The sequence below is a fragment of the Contarinia nasturtii genome, unplaced genomic scaffold (assembly GCF_009176525.2).
Source record: "Contarinia nasturtii isolate CC-2019 unplaced genomic scaffold, AAFC_CNas_1.1 Cnas_scaffold_350, whole genome shotgun sequence".
Classification (NCBI taxonomy): Eukaryota; Metazoa; Arthropoda; class Insecta; order Diptera; family Cecidomyiidae; genus Contarinia; species Contarinia nasturtii.
In genome coordinates this window covers 753,253-767,168 of record NW_022197705.1, presented here as the reverse complement: position 1 = coordinate 767,168, position 13,916 = coordinate 753,253, and the positions used below count along the sequence as shown (strand labels likewise).

The 13,916-nt window shown below is 31.7% G+C and overlaps 3 protein-coding genes across 4 annotated transcripts; all 3 read right to left on the bottom strand.

Moving 5' to 3' along the window:
- Positions 1–478: 478 nt before the first annotated feature.
- LOC116338052 lies at positions 479–1,795 on the bottom strand. 2 transcript variants are annotated; one of them, XM_031763097.1, is made up of 3 exons: positions 1,606–1,795; positions 1,413–1,472; positions 479–1,321 (listed from the first exon to the last, which is right to left on the bottom strand). In XM_031763097.1, exons 1-3 carry the CDS (start codon positions 1,750–1,752, stop codon positions 986–988), a joined length of 543 nt encoding a protein of 180 aa, XP_031618957.1. In that variant the 5' UTR covers positions 1,753–1,795; the 3' UTR covers positions 479–985. The 2 variants fall into 2 exon arrangements, with proteins under 2 accessions (XP_031618957.1, XP_031618959.1); XM_031763099.1 differs by lacking the exon at positions 1,413–1,472.
- A 1,920-nt stretch (positions 1,796–3,715) lies between these two features.
- On the bottom strand, positions 3,716–7,681 carry LOC116338145. The gene is made up of 3 exons (XM_031763229.1): positions 7,285–7,681; positions 6,640–6,818; positions 3,716–6,470 (listed from the first exon to the last, which is right to left on the bottom strand). Exons 1-3 carry the CDS (start codon positions 7,362–7,364, stop codon positions 5,782–5,784), a joined length of 948 nt encoding a protein of 315 aa, XP_031619089.1. The 5' UTR covers positions 7,365–7,681; the 3' UTR covers positions 3,716–5,781.
- Positions 7,682–7,901: 220 nt separating this feature from the next.
- Positions 7,902–8,830, bottom strand: LOC116338101 (probable NADH dehydrogenase [ubiquinone] iron-sulfur protein 6, mitochondrial). Its single transcript, XM_031763170.1, has 4 exons — positions 8,580–8,830; positions 8,371–8,440; positions 8,183–8,289; positions 7,902–8,103 (listed from the first exon to the last, which is right to left on the bottom strand). The coding sequence occupies exons 1-4, from the start codon at positions 8,715–8,717 to the stop codon at positions 8,035–8,037; spliced, it is 384 nt and encodes a 127-aa protein (XP_031619030.1). The 5' UTR covers positions 8,718–8,830; the 3' UTR covers positions 7,902–8,034.
- Positions 8,831–13,916: the final 5,086 nt, after the last annotated feature.

The window sequence follows — 13,916 nt, the reverse complement described above, 5'->3', positions numbered from 1 at the left end:
TGCGTTCGCATAAAAAATTTCCCAATCTCATATACGCCAACCCCGCTTGGATGAGACATCTGATTCATTTTGGATTTGACAATACAGATCAACAAGTTTCAATTTTCAGTTAAAAACATGTATTCTTCTTTTTGTCAGTTTTTTATTATTCGAATTGTTGAATTCTGAAGTTTAATTCACAGCAATGAAACGACAACAACAATAACACATATTTTTACTGTCAAAATTTTGATGTCAAATGGTGTCGACATTGGTGACGGTTTTTTGAAACAGACTGTGTAATCCATATTCATCGTATATGATCCTACGTAAAGTTCTATACTTGATATAGTTCACATTGACAGTCCAAATCGTTTATGTCCACTAGCGAGGACATGGACTGTGTGTTTCTTCTGTTACATGTACGTTGTAATGGACAAGTATAGTAACATGACGTCGTTCAAATAAATTTAAAAATCCGTCCAATGGTGTCGACACCATCTAGCACGGTAGTAGGGATTTCATTGCTGTGGTTTAATTCATTAAGTTAATTGGATGTTGGGTGGTTTATTCATTAATCCAGCGTCCAACCACATCAAGGATTAAAAGTTATGCAAATGAGTGGAGACACTGAGAAGCCAGTGAGATTGCTCTCTAAGAACTCAAAACGTTCGAGAGTTTGGAAAAATATTGAAAATTGTCGATTTGGCAGAGGGGCATGTGAATTGAAATCATTAGTTCGAAAGGAGGTTTTTATATGACGGCTAAGCCAATTCTACGTACGAAAAGTCAAGATTGAAAGTTATGCAAATGAGTGGAGACACTGAGAAGCCAGTGAGAGTGCTCTCTAAGAACTCAAAACATTCGAGAGTTTGAAAAAATATTGAAAGTTGTCGATTTGGCAGAGGGGCATATCACTATTATTAAAAGCAAAAGTCTATGTAATAACTAAAAATTTCCTTGGAGTATCTATATCATTCATAAAATTAATTCAAACCCTAATTTTCTACAGTGGACAATTGTTGTTCGAATTTTTTTTCAAACACCGCACATACATAGAAACGCTTTTTATCTTCGATTTACGTTTACCATGAACATACCTATTTTCAGCACTTTCATCACTAGAATCATCAACATTCAAATCCGACGAAGTTGAAGATGCTGAAGATGTACATCTCTCGACTGAATCAGGTGGCAAATTTATCGTTGGTCGGATGAGTTCGTTGACCACACGATCCCAAAACTTATAAATGCGTGGAATCATGGCTATCAAATCCCCCACCATTGTTGCAACAATATCTGTGTTGACTTTTATAGTATGCCCGTGCTTAGTTGACATTTCCTGCAAATAAATAGTAGTGAAAAAATATAGTTGAAGTAATGAAAATAGTGGATTTATAGTAAATAGCAACTGTCTTATAATTTTACTATACCATTAGAGTGATTGTTGTCTGCGCATTCTCGGTAGATATAGTCAAATTATAAATTAATTCCTTTCTCATATAGCGCATTTCGTATTTTCCGTTAGGTTGGTTCCAGTTATCAGGCAGGTCATTGATAATTGTGTTTTTATTATGGTAAAACTTTCAGGAATTATTATCTATGGAATAAAAAATGAAAACTTACTTGTCCTGTGCCCACGAACGAAAATTTCTTCGATAACAAACACGCATGTGTTACCAACATAGTTACGTCTGTGTGGTTATGTAACCTGTTTCTATGTTTATTAATCGCCATATTGAGGTAATTTTCAACAAATTTTGATAGCGGCATTTTTCTTTTTTCTTTTTCACATAAAGTGATAAAGGAAAAAATGTTGTACACTTCTGATTTTATTTTGACACATTGACTTTTTATTTTAAATATTGAAGTTGTCTGTGATTGGAACTTTCAAATTTTTCACACTCATACAGTTGCAATTTGCAATCACGTGTGTATTTGTTACGCGTAAATTACACGACGAATTTAAATGGACAAAAAAAAAGAACGAAGCAAAATATCATTTGTAGGTGCACACGATCGATTTGCAATTCTGAACTACCTGATTATCCCAAAAATGATAAAATGTGTGTATGACTTGGGTGTATGAGTGTGAAAAATTTGAACGTTCCAATCACAGACAACTTCAATATTTAAAATAAAAAGTCAATGTGTCAAAATAAAATCAGAAGTGTACAACATTTTTTTCCTTTATCACTTTATGTGAAAAAGAAAAAAGAAAAATGCCGCTATCAAAATATGATGAAAATTACCTCAATATGGCGATTAATAAACATAGAAACAGGTTACATAATCACACAGACGTAACTATGTTGGTAACACATGCGTGTTTGTTATCGAAGAAATTTTCGTTCGTGGGCACAGGACAAGTAAGTTTTCATTTTTGATCGAAGCCTGATCATGCCCGTAGCTAACAACACCTCTAATGCGTATTCCGAGTACTAATTGACGTTTGTAACAATATGGCTGTCACGGTTTGGCAAAATCATAATGAATCGATTAAACTGCGTTAAAGTGTTAAAATAAAACAGTAGAAATAAATTTTTTTTAATTTTTTACATTTTTGAAAATAAAAAATCTTTTGTTTTTTTAATTTTGTGAGATTTTCTGTACACAATATTCAAACATATTAAATTAATAAAAATTGGTTGACATAACCTCACTTTTGTGTCACAATCGTGATAAACCGATTAAATAATTATTAAAATAGTGAAAATAAAAATATTTTAATTTTTTACATTTTAGGCAGGAGAGCGTCATGTTGAATTTTTCTCTATGCTTTGTTGGTGGAAATGTTTTGGGCCTTTCTTCTTCTAGATTTTGTGTGTAAGTTTTCAAACCATCATAACCAATATTATGTGGGGCTAAGCGGTTTTAAATGAAACTCCAAATTTCTTGTTTTGCACATCAAATACGATAGTAAACATTTATTTTATTGAGAATTTGCTGTTTTTTTTTGTTGTTTCAAAGTTATAGTAATTTTTCTATTTTGGATTTTGTGTGTGTATGTGTTTGTTATTGAAATACATATAGTGTGAATGAATTTCGATACATGAAATCCATTTGATCGAGTCACAAAATGCAATGTTCCTTGTTAAATAGATGAACATAAACTAGAATATTAGTGTATTTATGATTTTTGAAATTCTCTCAATAAAGAGAGTGGTAAAAATATACCGATTTAGGTTTTTTCTTTAAATTTCTGTTATTTTTTCCACAAATAGAGAGTGAGTAGCTGTAACATCCAAATACGTTTATATTTCAGTTTTTTCTTTGAAACTGTTGCATCATCATGTTATCATTACCAAAAATTGTTCATGTTTTCTTGTTTTTATCATTTTTAATAAAATGAACAAAAAATATATGAATTACAGAAAAAAAGTAAAACTGAAAAACCATTAAAATTAATCATCTAAAAGAGACATTTTCAAAGTACAGATTTTTTTAAGTGAGTGGTTTAATAATTGGTAAATGTTTTCGTGATGTTTGTAATTCGCACATTCCTTGTGTATTAATATAAAAGTGTGTGTAGTTGAAAGTTTTTTTTGTCTAGTTTAAAGATTTTTGTTTAGAAAAATTGCTTAAAATTGTTGTAAAAATTCGTTTTGTGGCGGAAAATCTCTACCAATTTTCCCATCGACAAAACAGTCCAATGGTAAAATTGATCAATGCTAGATCTAAAACTAAAGAAAAGAATAAAGTTTATTTGAAAAAAAAACGAAAAGGAAAACCAAACTGAAGTCAGAAAATAAACACGATATTTTTATTTTGAATGCGATAGTTTTTTGTTTCAAATAATTTATAAAAAACAAAGTAAGAAATTAAAACAAACATGAATCTATTGGGATTAAAGAATTGTTTTTTTTTTCTCAATTTTCTGTGTGTATTTTTTAGTTCTAGAGTGGTGTTGCGGATGTTCAGATTGTATATAAGTAAATAATTATAATCTTTAACATAATCGGTTAAGTTTATGAATTAAATCATAATGATAAATCTAAATTATGAGAGTTCCAAAAAGGTCAAAACTCAAACTCAAACACGCTTAAAATTAATTGTGAAGGAAGCAAATTGTGTTGAATAGGTATATAATATATTTATCGGCGACTTGTTACTCGTTCTTTTTTTCTTTCGCGAATAAAAAATTTGCAGCTCAGTCATATCATCAACATCATCATCAATCTCTTGTTGTGTGTCTGTCGTTATTCTTTTCAATTGCTTCGCGAATGAAAGAGATCTTCATTTTTTTTTAAAATACGAATGGCATTGCTCTATCATAACCTTGTGTCACAGATTCAGTGTTCAAAACAAAAACCAAAATAGCAAACAAATTATAAGAGAGTGTGAGTGAGTGTCAGAAAAATAAAATCAAATTCCAATCCAAAATGATTTGTCTCTTAGCATGTCCTATCAGTTCATTCTCAAAAAATGAGTGTGAGCATTTGTGTACGGTATGTTTTTATCCGTTTGTCCTATGTTTTGTTTAGTTCTGTATCATTTTTAATCAGACAATATATTTGGATTTTGGCATTTAAATATTTCAGCTCATCTGGATAACGTAAGGCGATGATACGAAATGAAAAAAATAGAAGTGATTGTTATAGTTATGGTATTAGTATTTTTATATCTATACAATACAACAATCACTTCTATTGTTTTCACTCCATATCATCGCCAAACGTTATCCAGATGACAAAATCCAAATATATTGTCTGTTTTTAATATAATCGTAAATTCATTCATATAGAGTTTTTTTTCCTTGTCTTTAAATATACAAAAAATGTTTCAAATATATCACAATCGAAGGGTAATAATTACAAGTTTTTCGTATTATTCATCATTTAATACAAACATAAATGAAATATAAAATTCCTGAATCAAAATGTTTTCAGTACCAATTTTGTTCATTTTCACATATGCATTTGGAAAAATATAACCAAAAATGAAATTGATCAAATCAGTAAAGAAAACAAAATAATAGAGAAAAAACGAATGATTTGCGTTACACGTATTCACACATGCGTTCATTCACTACACTTTGTCGCTATGTTCAATGAACATTATTCATATACACGGTTGACATTTCATTGTATATATTATTCCGAAGGAAAGTGGAATGAGCAAATTGTAGTTAAATTATACACATAACAACGAAAAGGAAAATTAAAAAATAATTCATTTTTCTTTCCAAAATCGATTGTCGTGTAATATCAATTGGTTTTTTTCATTATCATGATGATAATATCATCATTTGTACTAATTCGTTTGTACCAAAAGTGACCCGAATTCGAACTTAAATCGAAAATCGGAAATTTGAAGAAAAAACAACAAATTTACAATTTGACTAAAATTGGAAACCAAAGTGGCTGTTTGTGTTGGTTGTCATAACAAAAAACAAATAATAATCATAATAATAATAATAAATATAAATAAATATTATCTAAAATCATATTTGTGATCGAATTTTAAATTATCAAATTTTAAATGATAAAATTTGATGAACAATTTTTTTCACCTGATGTTTGTGTTAATGATCATGATGGTATGCATGAACGTGCACGTTATCCCTAATCGTTTCAATTGTGATTGAGACAATGCTTTGATATTTTTGCTACTGTTGGTGTTATTATTGGTATTGGTGTATGTAGTGGAATTTTTTGGATTTGATTTGTTTGTAATATTTTTTATGTTTTGGTTACTGTTTGATAGACACAAAAGAATAACGACAACAACTAGTGTGTGATAGTAGTAGTAATAATAGTAGATTGATGCGATGCTTTGAATGCTGAGCTTCCAAATTTCCAGTCACCATAAGTTCTTGGGCAAAGCATAACCGTCTTTGTTGATATAGAAATGACGGCCTGGATCGATGATCCAATCTTTTTTCTTGACCTCAGTGATGGCATCAGTAATACCAAGTGCCCCATTGTTACCAACATTGGAATTGTCATTTACATCAATTCCATTGATCAGTGTTTGAGTATTGGTTTTACCACCAATTGTGCGTTTGATAACGGTTTTCGTATTTCCGTTTGGATCGACCACAGTTTCTGATGAGTAGACGCCATCCGGCTTGCGAGAATATTGATACGAGAACGATTGACGATGAACTTTCGGTCCATCTCTGATACCTTCAAATGCACCTCCATAATGAGGAATGCGAACATTTGATGGATTCGGTCCCAATTCGGGTTGTTTGGCAACACGTTTCTCATCTTCGTCAATGCAATGGATTTGATCCATGACTTTTTCCTCATCGGTCAGTTTGCGTTTTGGCTCAGCGACAGTTGGTGCCATAGTCTTGGCCATAGTTGCAGCGCGCATTTGTTCCAATTCAGGTGATATACGTTGCAACAATGTATGCAATTGATCAGCATAGATTTCACCATCCAAATCAACATCAATCGATGGCTTTACACCAACAAAATTCTTGAAATTTTCAAATCCCGGCTTCATGTACTCCTCACGGAAATTCTCATTCATTCCTTTGGTGTCTATATTAACAATGTTGAAATAATGAAATGATATTATGAAATCATTTTGGTCAAATATCTCTCTATTATATGAACAATGATGAAATAATATCAAAGTCAATTGAAGTGGCAAAGTGAAAAGTAACACAGTGAATAGTTTCTATAATGAATCAAATAATAATAGATTTACCATCGAATTGTTCGAATGCCTTCAACATACGCCGCATTTGTTGTTCGTGGTATTTTTGAATTTCAATTGGATCGGAAAACACTTGGAATCCGAACATCTTGTTGTCGAACAATTCATCGTCAGATTCTTCATCATACCAAATTGGCTTCTTAAAATCATTTCCGAATGCTGGCACTTTGCTATTAAAACAAAAATAGAATAGTAAACAAATGTTGAATCGTGGGCAGCAATTATATAATGTGTTAAAAGCATTCATTTACAAAAAAAAAAAACTATTGTTCAAACATCATCATTTACCACACTGTCAAAGTAAACAAAGATCAGATGATTGAAAACCATACTTCAAAACACTAAAAAAAACATATCAATGAAACATTTAATCGCAAAAATTCGAATGATTTAAAATTTTCCACTATTCCGACACAAAATCAATAAAAAAGGTACAAAACAAATAATCCCAGGTTTATCTCGTACGTAGTTATCATTTTCACCGTTTATCGATTTTTCCACCAAACATTCACTCGTCGAACATTATACATATAGACAGTACAAAGAGCGATGCAAGATTTCAATCCGGGACACACACGGGAGACAAATTTTGTTGTGTGGAAAATTATCGATTTTCAAAATAAAATAATCGCTTACCTCTTGACATTCTTCTCATTAACAGCCGATTCTTTTTCGGCTGTGCCATTCAAGCCAAACATTTTCTTCAAAAGATCCATTTTCCCTGTCCACTTCTCTTTCTCTCTTGTATCACACCGAATTTTTTTTTTATTCACAAAAGACAACGCAAGCGATTTTCTTCTTTGTGTTCAAATTGGAAACGGAAGGGAAATAAAATTAACAGTAAAACGAAAATGATAAATTTCAAACGCAATAAAAATTTTGCAATCGATTTTAATGTTCTTATCACAAGAGTACACTCTTTTTTTTCTTGCTCGACTCGTCAAAACTCGATTTTCGCTTTACTACTACAGCCGTTTTGCCAGAAGAAAAAACTAGTATATATGGATGCAACCAATGATACACACTAAATGTATTGACTCGTTTTTGCTTCTGAAATGAAATCTCTAGAACAAAATATAAATGTCAAAATAATAATGTATCTGTTTGAGTGTGTAAATGTTTGCGAATGAATACATGTACAATCGAACGGCAATACACATGTATACCGCGAGAATCTGTTGAAATTGGGTGCGTTTAATGACATGTATTGCGATGTTGTATCAAAACATTCATAAAATTACATAATAAACTCATTTTTTTCCAAATAAATTCTAAACTTTCGTTTATTTTCGCCTTTTTTCACAGAGTAATAAACTAGTGATTCAATTTGGTTTTAATTTCTAGTAGACAAACAAGCCGCATTCACTGATTTATATTGATTTCACTCTAGTGATGACCTGCTTTCAAAACGAATCGAAGACCACAATAGCCGCAAGCATGAGCTCCAGGCTTATCCTAAAATTTAATTAATAAATTGACAATATAGTAAGCCTTTTTAGTTAAGCAATGCGGATGATTGGAAAATTTTCATTACCAAATTGATGTACACCTTTGGATGACCCAAATTTGGATCGCCACCGTCACAACAAACAACACGTTCAGTACATTCCTTTGGTGGAACTTCGGCAATTAAATTAATACCTATAATAATTTGGAATAGAAATCATGATAAATAAAGTCGATTTCATTTCATAAAAAAATATAAGTAGACGAAAAACAAACCCCAATTCTTATTGACGTAACGTGTTGCGTTTGTGAATCGAACATTTCGATAGTCGTCTGTTTCGAATGACTGAAAATGTAAAGCAATAGGTTGCATTTATTACAAACATTGTCTAGGCAATTGGAAATGAAAATCTTTATTGAAAATAGCTTTTGGTCATTCAGAGACAGATTTAAAATCAATTTTGATACAAAATCATGGATAATACCTGGCCAGTGTGAGTTTCCTTTGAAATTTCATCAGGATTTGTCGAATAAGCTCTTGTACACAGTGTTGGTAATGAACGAACTGATTTAATATTGTTCGATACAACACAATTTCCAATGAATCGTCCAATAGAAGCCATGATTTTTTACACTATGATTTTTTTTCTTTAATTAAATGGAGTTTTTCAATCCGATTTTCTTTGTCAACACGCAAATCTGAACGAGTGAAAAAAAAAACTATGTAATTACTTGACGTTTCAAATGACAACTGGAAGTGAAGCAGTCGCGATAACAGGGGAAGTACTAAACGTACTAGATTTATTTGATTCCAATGACTATGATGGTTCGGAGCGGTATTTGAAATAGTATATATATATATTTCAAGAGTGAAATAGACATACAAAAAGAATTAAATAATGATTTATGCTGGAAATGAAAGAAAATCAAAAAATTGTTTCACAAAGTTGAGTTACATAAATTTTAAGCTTGGGAATTTTTACTGTTGATTTTTCTGATGAATTGGTGTGAATTTTATAAAAAGTATGTTCCAGCGTTGACATTATCAAACGATATCGATATAACCGGTGCTATAAACCGATTAAAGTCCCATTCAAGTAAATTCAATGGAGTTGTTTAATTCGTTACAATAGTGACGACAGTGTGAATTTACACATACAACTATAGACATTGTTCAATAATAAATAGTTAAAATAGACTTCAAGTGAACACATTCATTCCACAATGTACATAATGAAAATTAAGCTTATTTTATCTGTTCATATCACAGCAAAACAGAAGCACGAGCATTCCGTTGTTTTTCCCCCGTATTTTTTGTGATTTCCTAGTTCTTTTGTTATTTCGACGGAATGGAAACAGTATCGCAAGTGATGCTGTGACTACCGCATCTAAAGTGCACCACACCATCACCTCCGCCGCTGCCGCCAAAGTTGCGCTTATATCAGCACTAAAACATTTGTATCGAAATTATGTTTGCCTCTGAATTTTTGAGTCTTCAATTGTGCATTGTATGTGACACCCTTTTATTTGTTCTCAACACTGTGTGCAAGTCTCTCTATTTCTTTTTCTTCTCTGCACAATCTGCATTCATCTCGAATTCTTCATGCCGAAATATGCGAATTGTTAAACAGATTTGGCTGAATCGTGCGCGATTTTAATGTGAATTTATTTACGCTAACTTATTATAAAGTTTCTAATCCCTTGATGTTATAATCTCTTCTTTTTTTTTTCAAAAAAAAAAAAAAATCTATTTAACATTGTAATTGCCAATGCATGCATGGCATTCAAATGCGAACGAAGAGCATTGAAGAAATATTCATAGATATAAATATATGTCGTTTTTAAAGGAATTCTTACACAAACTTTAGATAGCTTTGTCAAAATAGAGTAGTACACTGAATGCGCTTGTCTCATACAGCAAATTTGTGAATGCTAGGAATAAAAAAACCGTCCCATCAAATATCATCATCACAACAAACTGGTTACATATGTCGTTAGTATAACAAATTTTGATTCGACTAAATCTCTCACTCTCTCTCTTCTTTCCACTTTCTGTTACAAATGCATTTTATGTAAATGTGTTAGCATTTTCGAGAGATAATAATTTCCATTTAAGACACAGTCGTACTTAGTAATTAAATTACATTGTTCACAATTGCTGCTTCCGGGGTAGTCTATTGTAAAGGTAATTTTTTTAATTATTCAAATGATTTTCAATGTTTTTGAGCACTTGTCGTAACCATTTCGTAAGTTATCATTGGGAATTATACTACCATTCAGTGGATTACCATTACCAGCCCAATTCAACGCACACAACAAATAAAATATGTACCACAGCGCACATTCATTCAATTTCACTAAGTACTTGATATGCGTATATGGAGGAAATGGAATATGATTATTCCATTTTCGAGTAATGCACTTTTTGAAGAGTATTTTATCCAAAAGACAAGCACATGTCAATTATATTCTACTTTTGAGTTGACCGACCCAGTTTTCACTTTTATCTCAGCAATTAATGACAAGGAGGTATATCAGGTCCTATACATTATATTTGATGTATGCAAATGTATAGTTGAAAACTTTTTTGATATTATTAATCAAAAATAAACGAAAGAATGTTTAGAAAACATATTTCATTTTATTAAAAAAATAAATAGTAGCAGTAGATATTTATGTCAATCAGTTTTCAGTGTTTGTGATCCAAATCGGTGAAAAAATTATTGCGAATGTACCAAAATAGCCATTGTTTGAATACAAATTGTGCATCAACGTTATTATTTATTTATTTGTACGCGAATAAAGTGAATTTTTATGGTGTGATTTCGGTTTGGTGAGTGATAGAAATATCAATAAACGTATAGCTAACATTTTATTTTCTCCACTTGAACTGTGATACTGGGTACTCGAAAAATTTAAAATTTGATTCCATGCGCTATTTTTTGAAGGGTGTTCCTTCCCCCTTTTGTAATATTTCCGCTATTCCTGATTTAAATATTCTTTCATGTCCATTTCAATGTCGGCAAAAATTATGAACATTATCATTTCGTGAGTCAAAGTTTTTCCTCTGATTTATTAGATTTGTGCCATTTTTGACATGAAATTCCCAAAACTAGTTTCAAAAAGAAAAAGTCCCCACTTTCCACAGAATTCATTCGTTCATGATTATTTAAATTGCTGACCATTTATTTGAACAAATTAACTGGTCTAAGTATGTGTAACAATGAAAATTCAGGTCACCATTCAGTTGAAAATGATGTGTCCAAAATCCAAATCCTCTCTGGCAAAATCATGCTATGCCTTTTGTTTACTTTACATGCGTTGATAAACAGGAAGCAATAAAGTGCAGACGGAACCAGCAGATCGTAATCACAAAATGTCGGAAATACATTGATAATATTAATATGTTGTTATCGCTATAAAATATCTGTCTGTGTTGAAATGTGATCATACCCAGAAGAGACAAAACAAATATTGATTTTGTCATTTGTTAGCCTATTGACTAGAGCTTTACCTTGGAAGTAAATGGTTTTTTTTTGCACTGATACATTTTCATTTGTACACAAAGCTATAAACAGAAGATAAATATAATTGGAAAGGGTCATTTGGAAATTGGTATACCGACTTATTTCGGTTGGTTAAGCTCATGATTCCAATATGAAACACACATTTGACTGTTTTATTTGTTGCACATACATACCGACCGCACCTCAATATAAATCTGCCCGCGCTCCTGCCAATGTTCTGCACAGTAGAAATCTCATTTCAAATTTACTGTGGAGACGAACGAATCTCTTTCCATTTTCATCCATTTATATTTATTTAGTTATGATTAGAACATGGTATTCAGGGAATCATAGTACCTACTGCATACCTTGTTGTTTTTTGCACCTTTTTTGTGTTTGTGTTGAGCTTAACGCCCATGTTTTCTGTTTATGTCGATTTTTCATTCATTTTACTGGTTGTGATTTTGTTTAGAGTTTAATGGATAAAACCATACTCTCACAAATCTATATATTCGCGTTGAATGACCTCAAGGCTAAGGGATATAAAACGAAAACATTGTACAGATTTTCTATACAATTCGCCATCCCTTGTGCTCCATAACAATTCGGTAAAAGGTAAAATAAAACCGAGAAAGTGCAGAGAATGTATTGTTGGTGTGGCATTGCCATTTTGCACGGTTCGTAACATTAACTACCGATTTCTGTCTGGAACAGCAAATCGAAAAGCTTCTTGTTTTCGGTTTTAAACTACCAGATTTTATGGAATTTCAGCCTTATCTGTGTATTTCATTTTTTGTCTTTGTTTTGATTTCTTATTTGCGCGCTAATTCGGTAGAAGTGGAATTTGCCGTTCAACAACAAAAAGGAATCTTATTAAATTCTTCAAGTCAATCCACGGAAGTTTTTCCACCATCGTCAGCATTCATTCGAAAATATTCTCCAAACAAACTAACAATAAATACAATTGACCAAATTTATTTGTATAGCGATTCTTCAATTAAACTTCCAAATTTAAAGGGCGTGTGTGCTTAGCTGGTTTCGATTTGGATGCACATGATATTTGGTCAAAATAATCAATCGCATATTTGTGTAATTAACTACATTTTTGAGAATGAATTATTTGAAAGAGTGAAAAAGAGATACGAAAAAAAACGCCGAACAGATCGTTTATTCCAATCAATTACCATTTCAATGGCGAATGCAAGCAATAAATTTAAATATTTTCCGTAACCATCATTTGATTATTGAGTTTCGAATGAATTTTAAATATCCGTAATTTATACTCTCACTCTTTCTCGCCGCACACCCCTCCCCCCCTCTCTGTCTTCGGTGTGATCGATTTTAATTTAAACCAAAGTTAAATTGAATCAGAAACCATGCATCGATGCATGGCCACGGCTATTTTTTCCGCTACTAGAGTCGCGCATGCACATACCTCTATCACATCAATATCTCAATGTCTGGTTCAAACAATGATTTTAATAAGTGCATAATTTATACACGAAAGCGAGACAGCAATTGAGTTGTGAACAATGACCAAATTATAGTTGCATCACTGCGCCGGCCTCCTTCAGCCTTCCGCACCATACTTCTGGTTTCTGTTTTATTTTTTGCACCTGCAATTTTCATATATTGTGACATGTTCATTTTGTTAATTTTTCCGCAATGTAATAATTAATATGGAAAAATGCCGCTTACTTTATTTTCAATTTTCACTCTTTTTTATCCACATTTACTTTTATCCGACCACCACTTGATTTCGTGCATATACCCATCGAAGTACACATATTGCACAAATTGGTTAAAATGCATGGATTAACTGTTTCAAAATTCACTACACAGTATTTTTCGTTGGCATGTTCTTTTTGCCCTTTTTTCTGACCTATTCTAAATTCGATATTTATTTGTTTTCAAGTGAAATGTATTGCGTCATTACAAATCCAGATGCAGCTTAATTTGTGTGTATGCGAGAATTTCGATTCAAAATGGTAGTAACTACTACCCCTTGTTCACCGAGTTTACCATTGCAAAAATTACAACTACAGTTATCACTAAAATGTCATCGTTGCATCGACCTACATAAATGTATTAATTTAATGGTCACTTTAGAGTTTAAACAATGTTGGAGCCGAACGTTTTGATAAAAAAAAAATGTTTGTAAATGTTTAATTACAAATTGATCACATCGAATTGATATTATACGTTTATGCACACATTTTTTGAATGTTTTTCCGCTTAACCCAAAAATGATGTATGTACAGTTTTATTAATATTGGTGAACACGTTTAATTGAACTGAAGCGAAGAAATTATTTAT

Excerpts from the sequence above, each read along its gene's own strand:
- LOC116338052 (XM_031763097.1), bottom strand. The coding sequence starts at position 1,752 with ATGCCGCTATCAAAATTTGTTGAAAATTACCTCAATATGGCGATTAAT. Across the intron at positions 1,473-1,605 it reads CGTTCGTGGGCACAGGACAA|GAATTAATTTATAATTTGAC; the intron begins GTAAGTTTTCAT and ends TATATGAGAAAG. Across the intron at positions 1,322-1,412 it reads AGACAACAATCACTCTAATG|GAAATGTCAACTAAGCACGG; the intron begins GTATAGTAAAAT and ends ATTTATTTGCAG.
- LOC116338145 (XM_031763229.1), bottom strand. The coding sequence starts at position 7,364 with ATGGATCTTTTGAAGAAAATGTTTGGCTTGAATGGCACAGCCGAAAAA. Across the intron at positions 6,819-7,284 it reads AATGAGAAGAATGTCAAGAG|CAAAGTGCCAGCATTCGGAA; the intron begins GTAAGCGATTAT and ends TTGTTTTAATAG. Across the intron at positions 6,471-6,639 it reads GGCATTCGAACAATTCGATG|ACACCAAAGGAATGAATGAG; the intron begins GTAAATCTATTA and ends TTGTTAATATAG.
- LOC116338101 (XM_031763170.1), bottom strand. The coding sequence starts at position 8,717 with ATGGCTTCTATTGGACGATTCATTGGAAATTGTGTTGTATCGAACAAT. Across the intron at positions 8,441-8,579 it reads AGGAAACTCACACTGGCCAG|TCATTCGAAACAGACGACTA; the intron begins GTATTATCCATG and ends TTACATTTTCAG. Across the intron at positions 8,290-8,370 it reads TTACGTCAATAAGAATTGGG|GTATTAATTTAATTGCCGAA; the intron begins GTTTGTTTTTCG and ends AAATTATTATAG.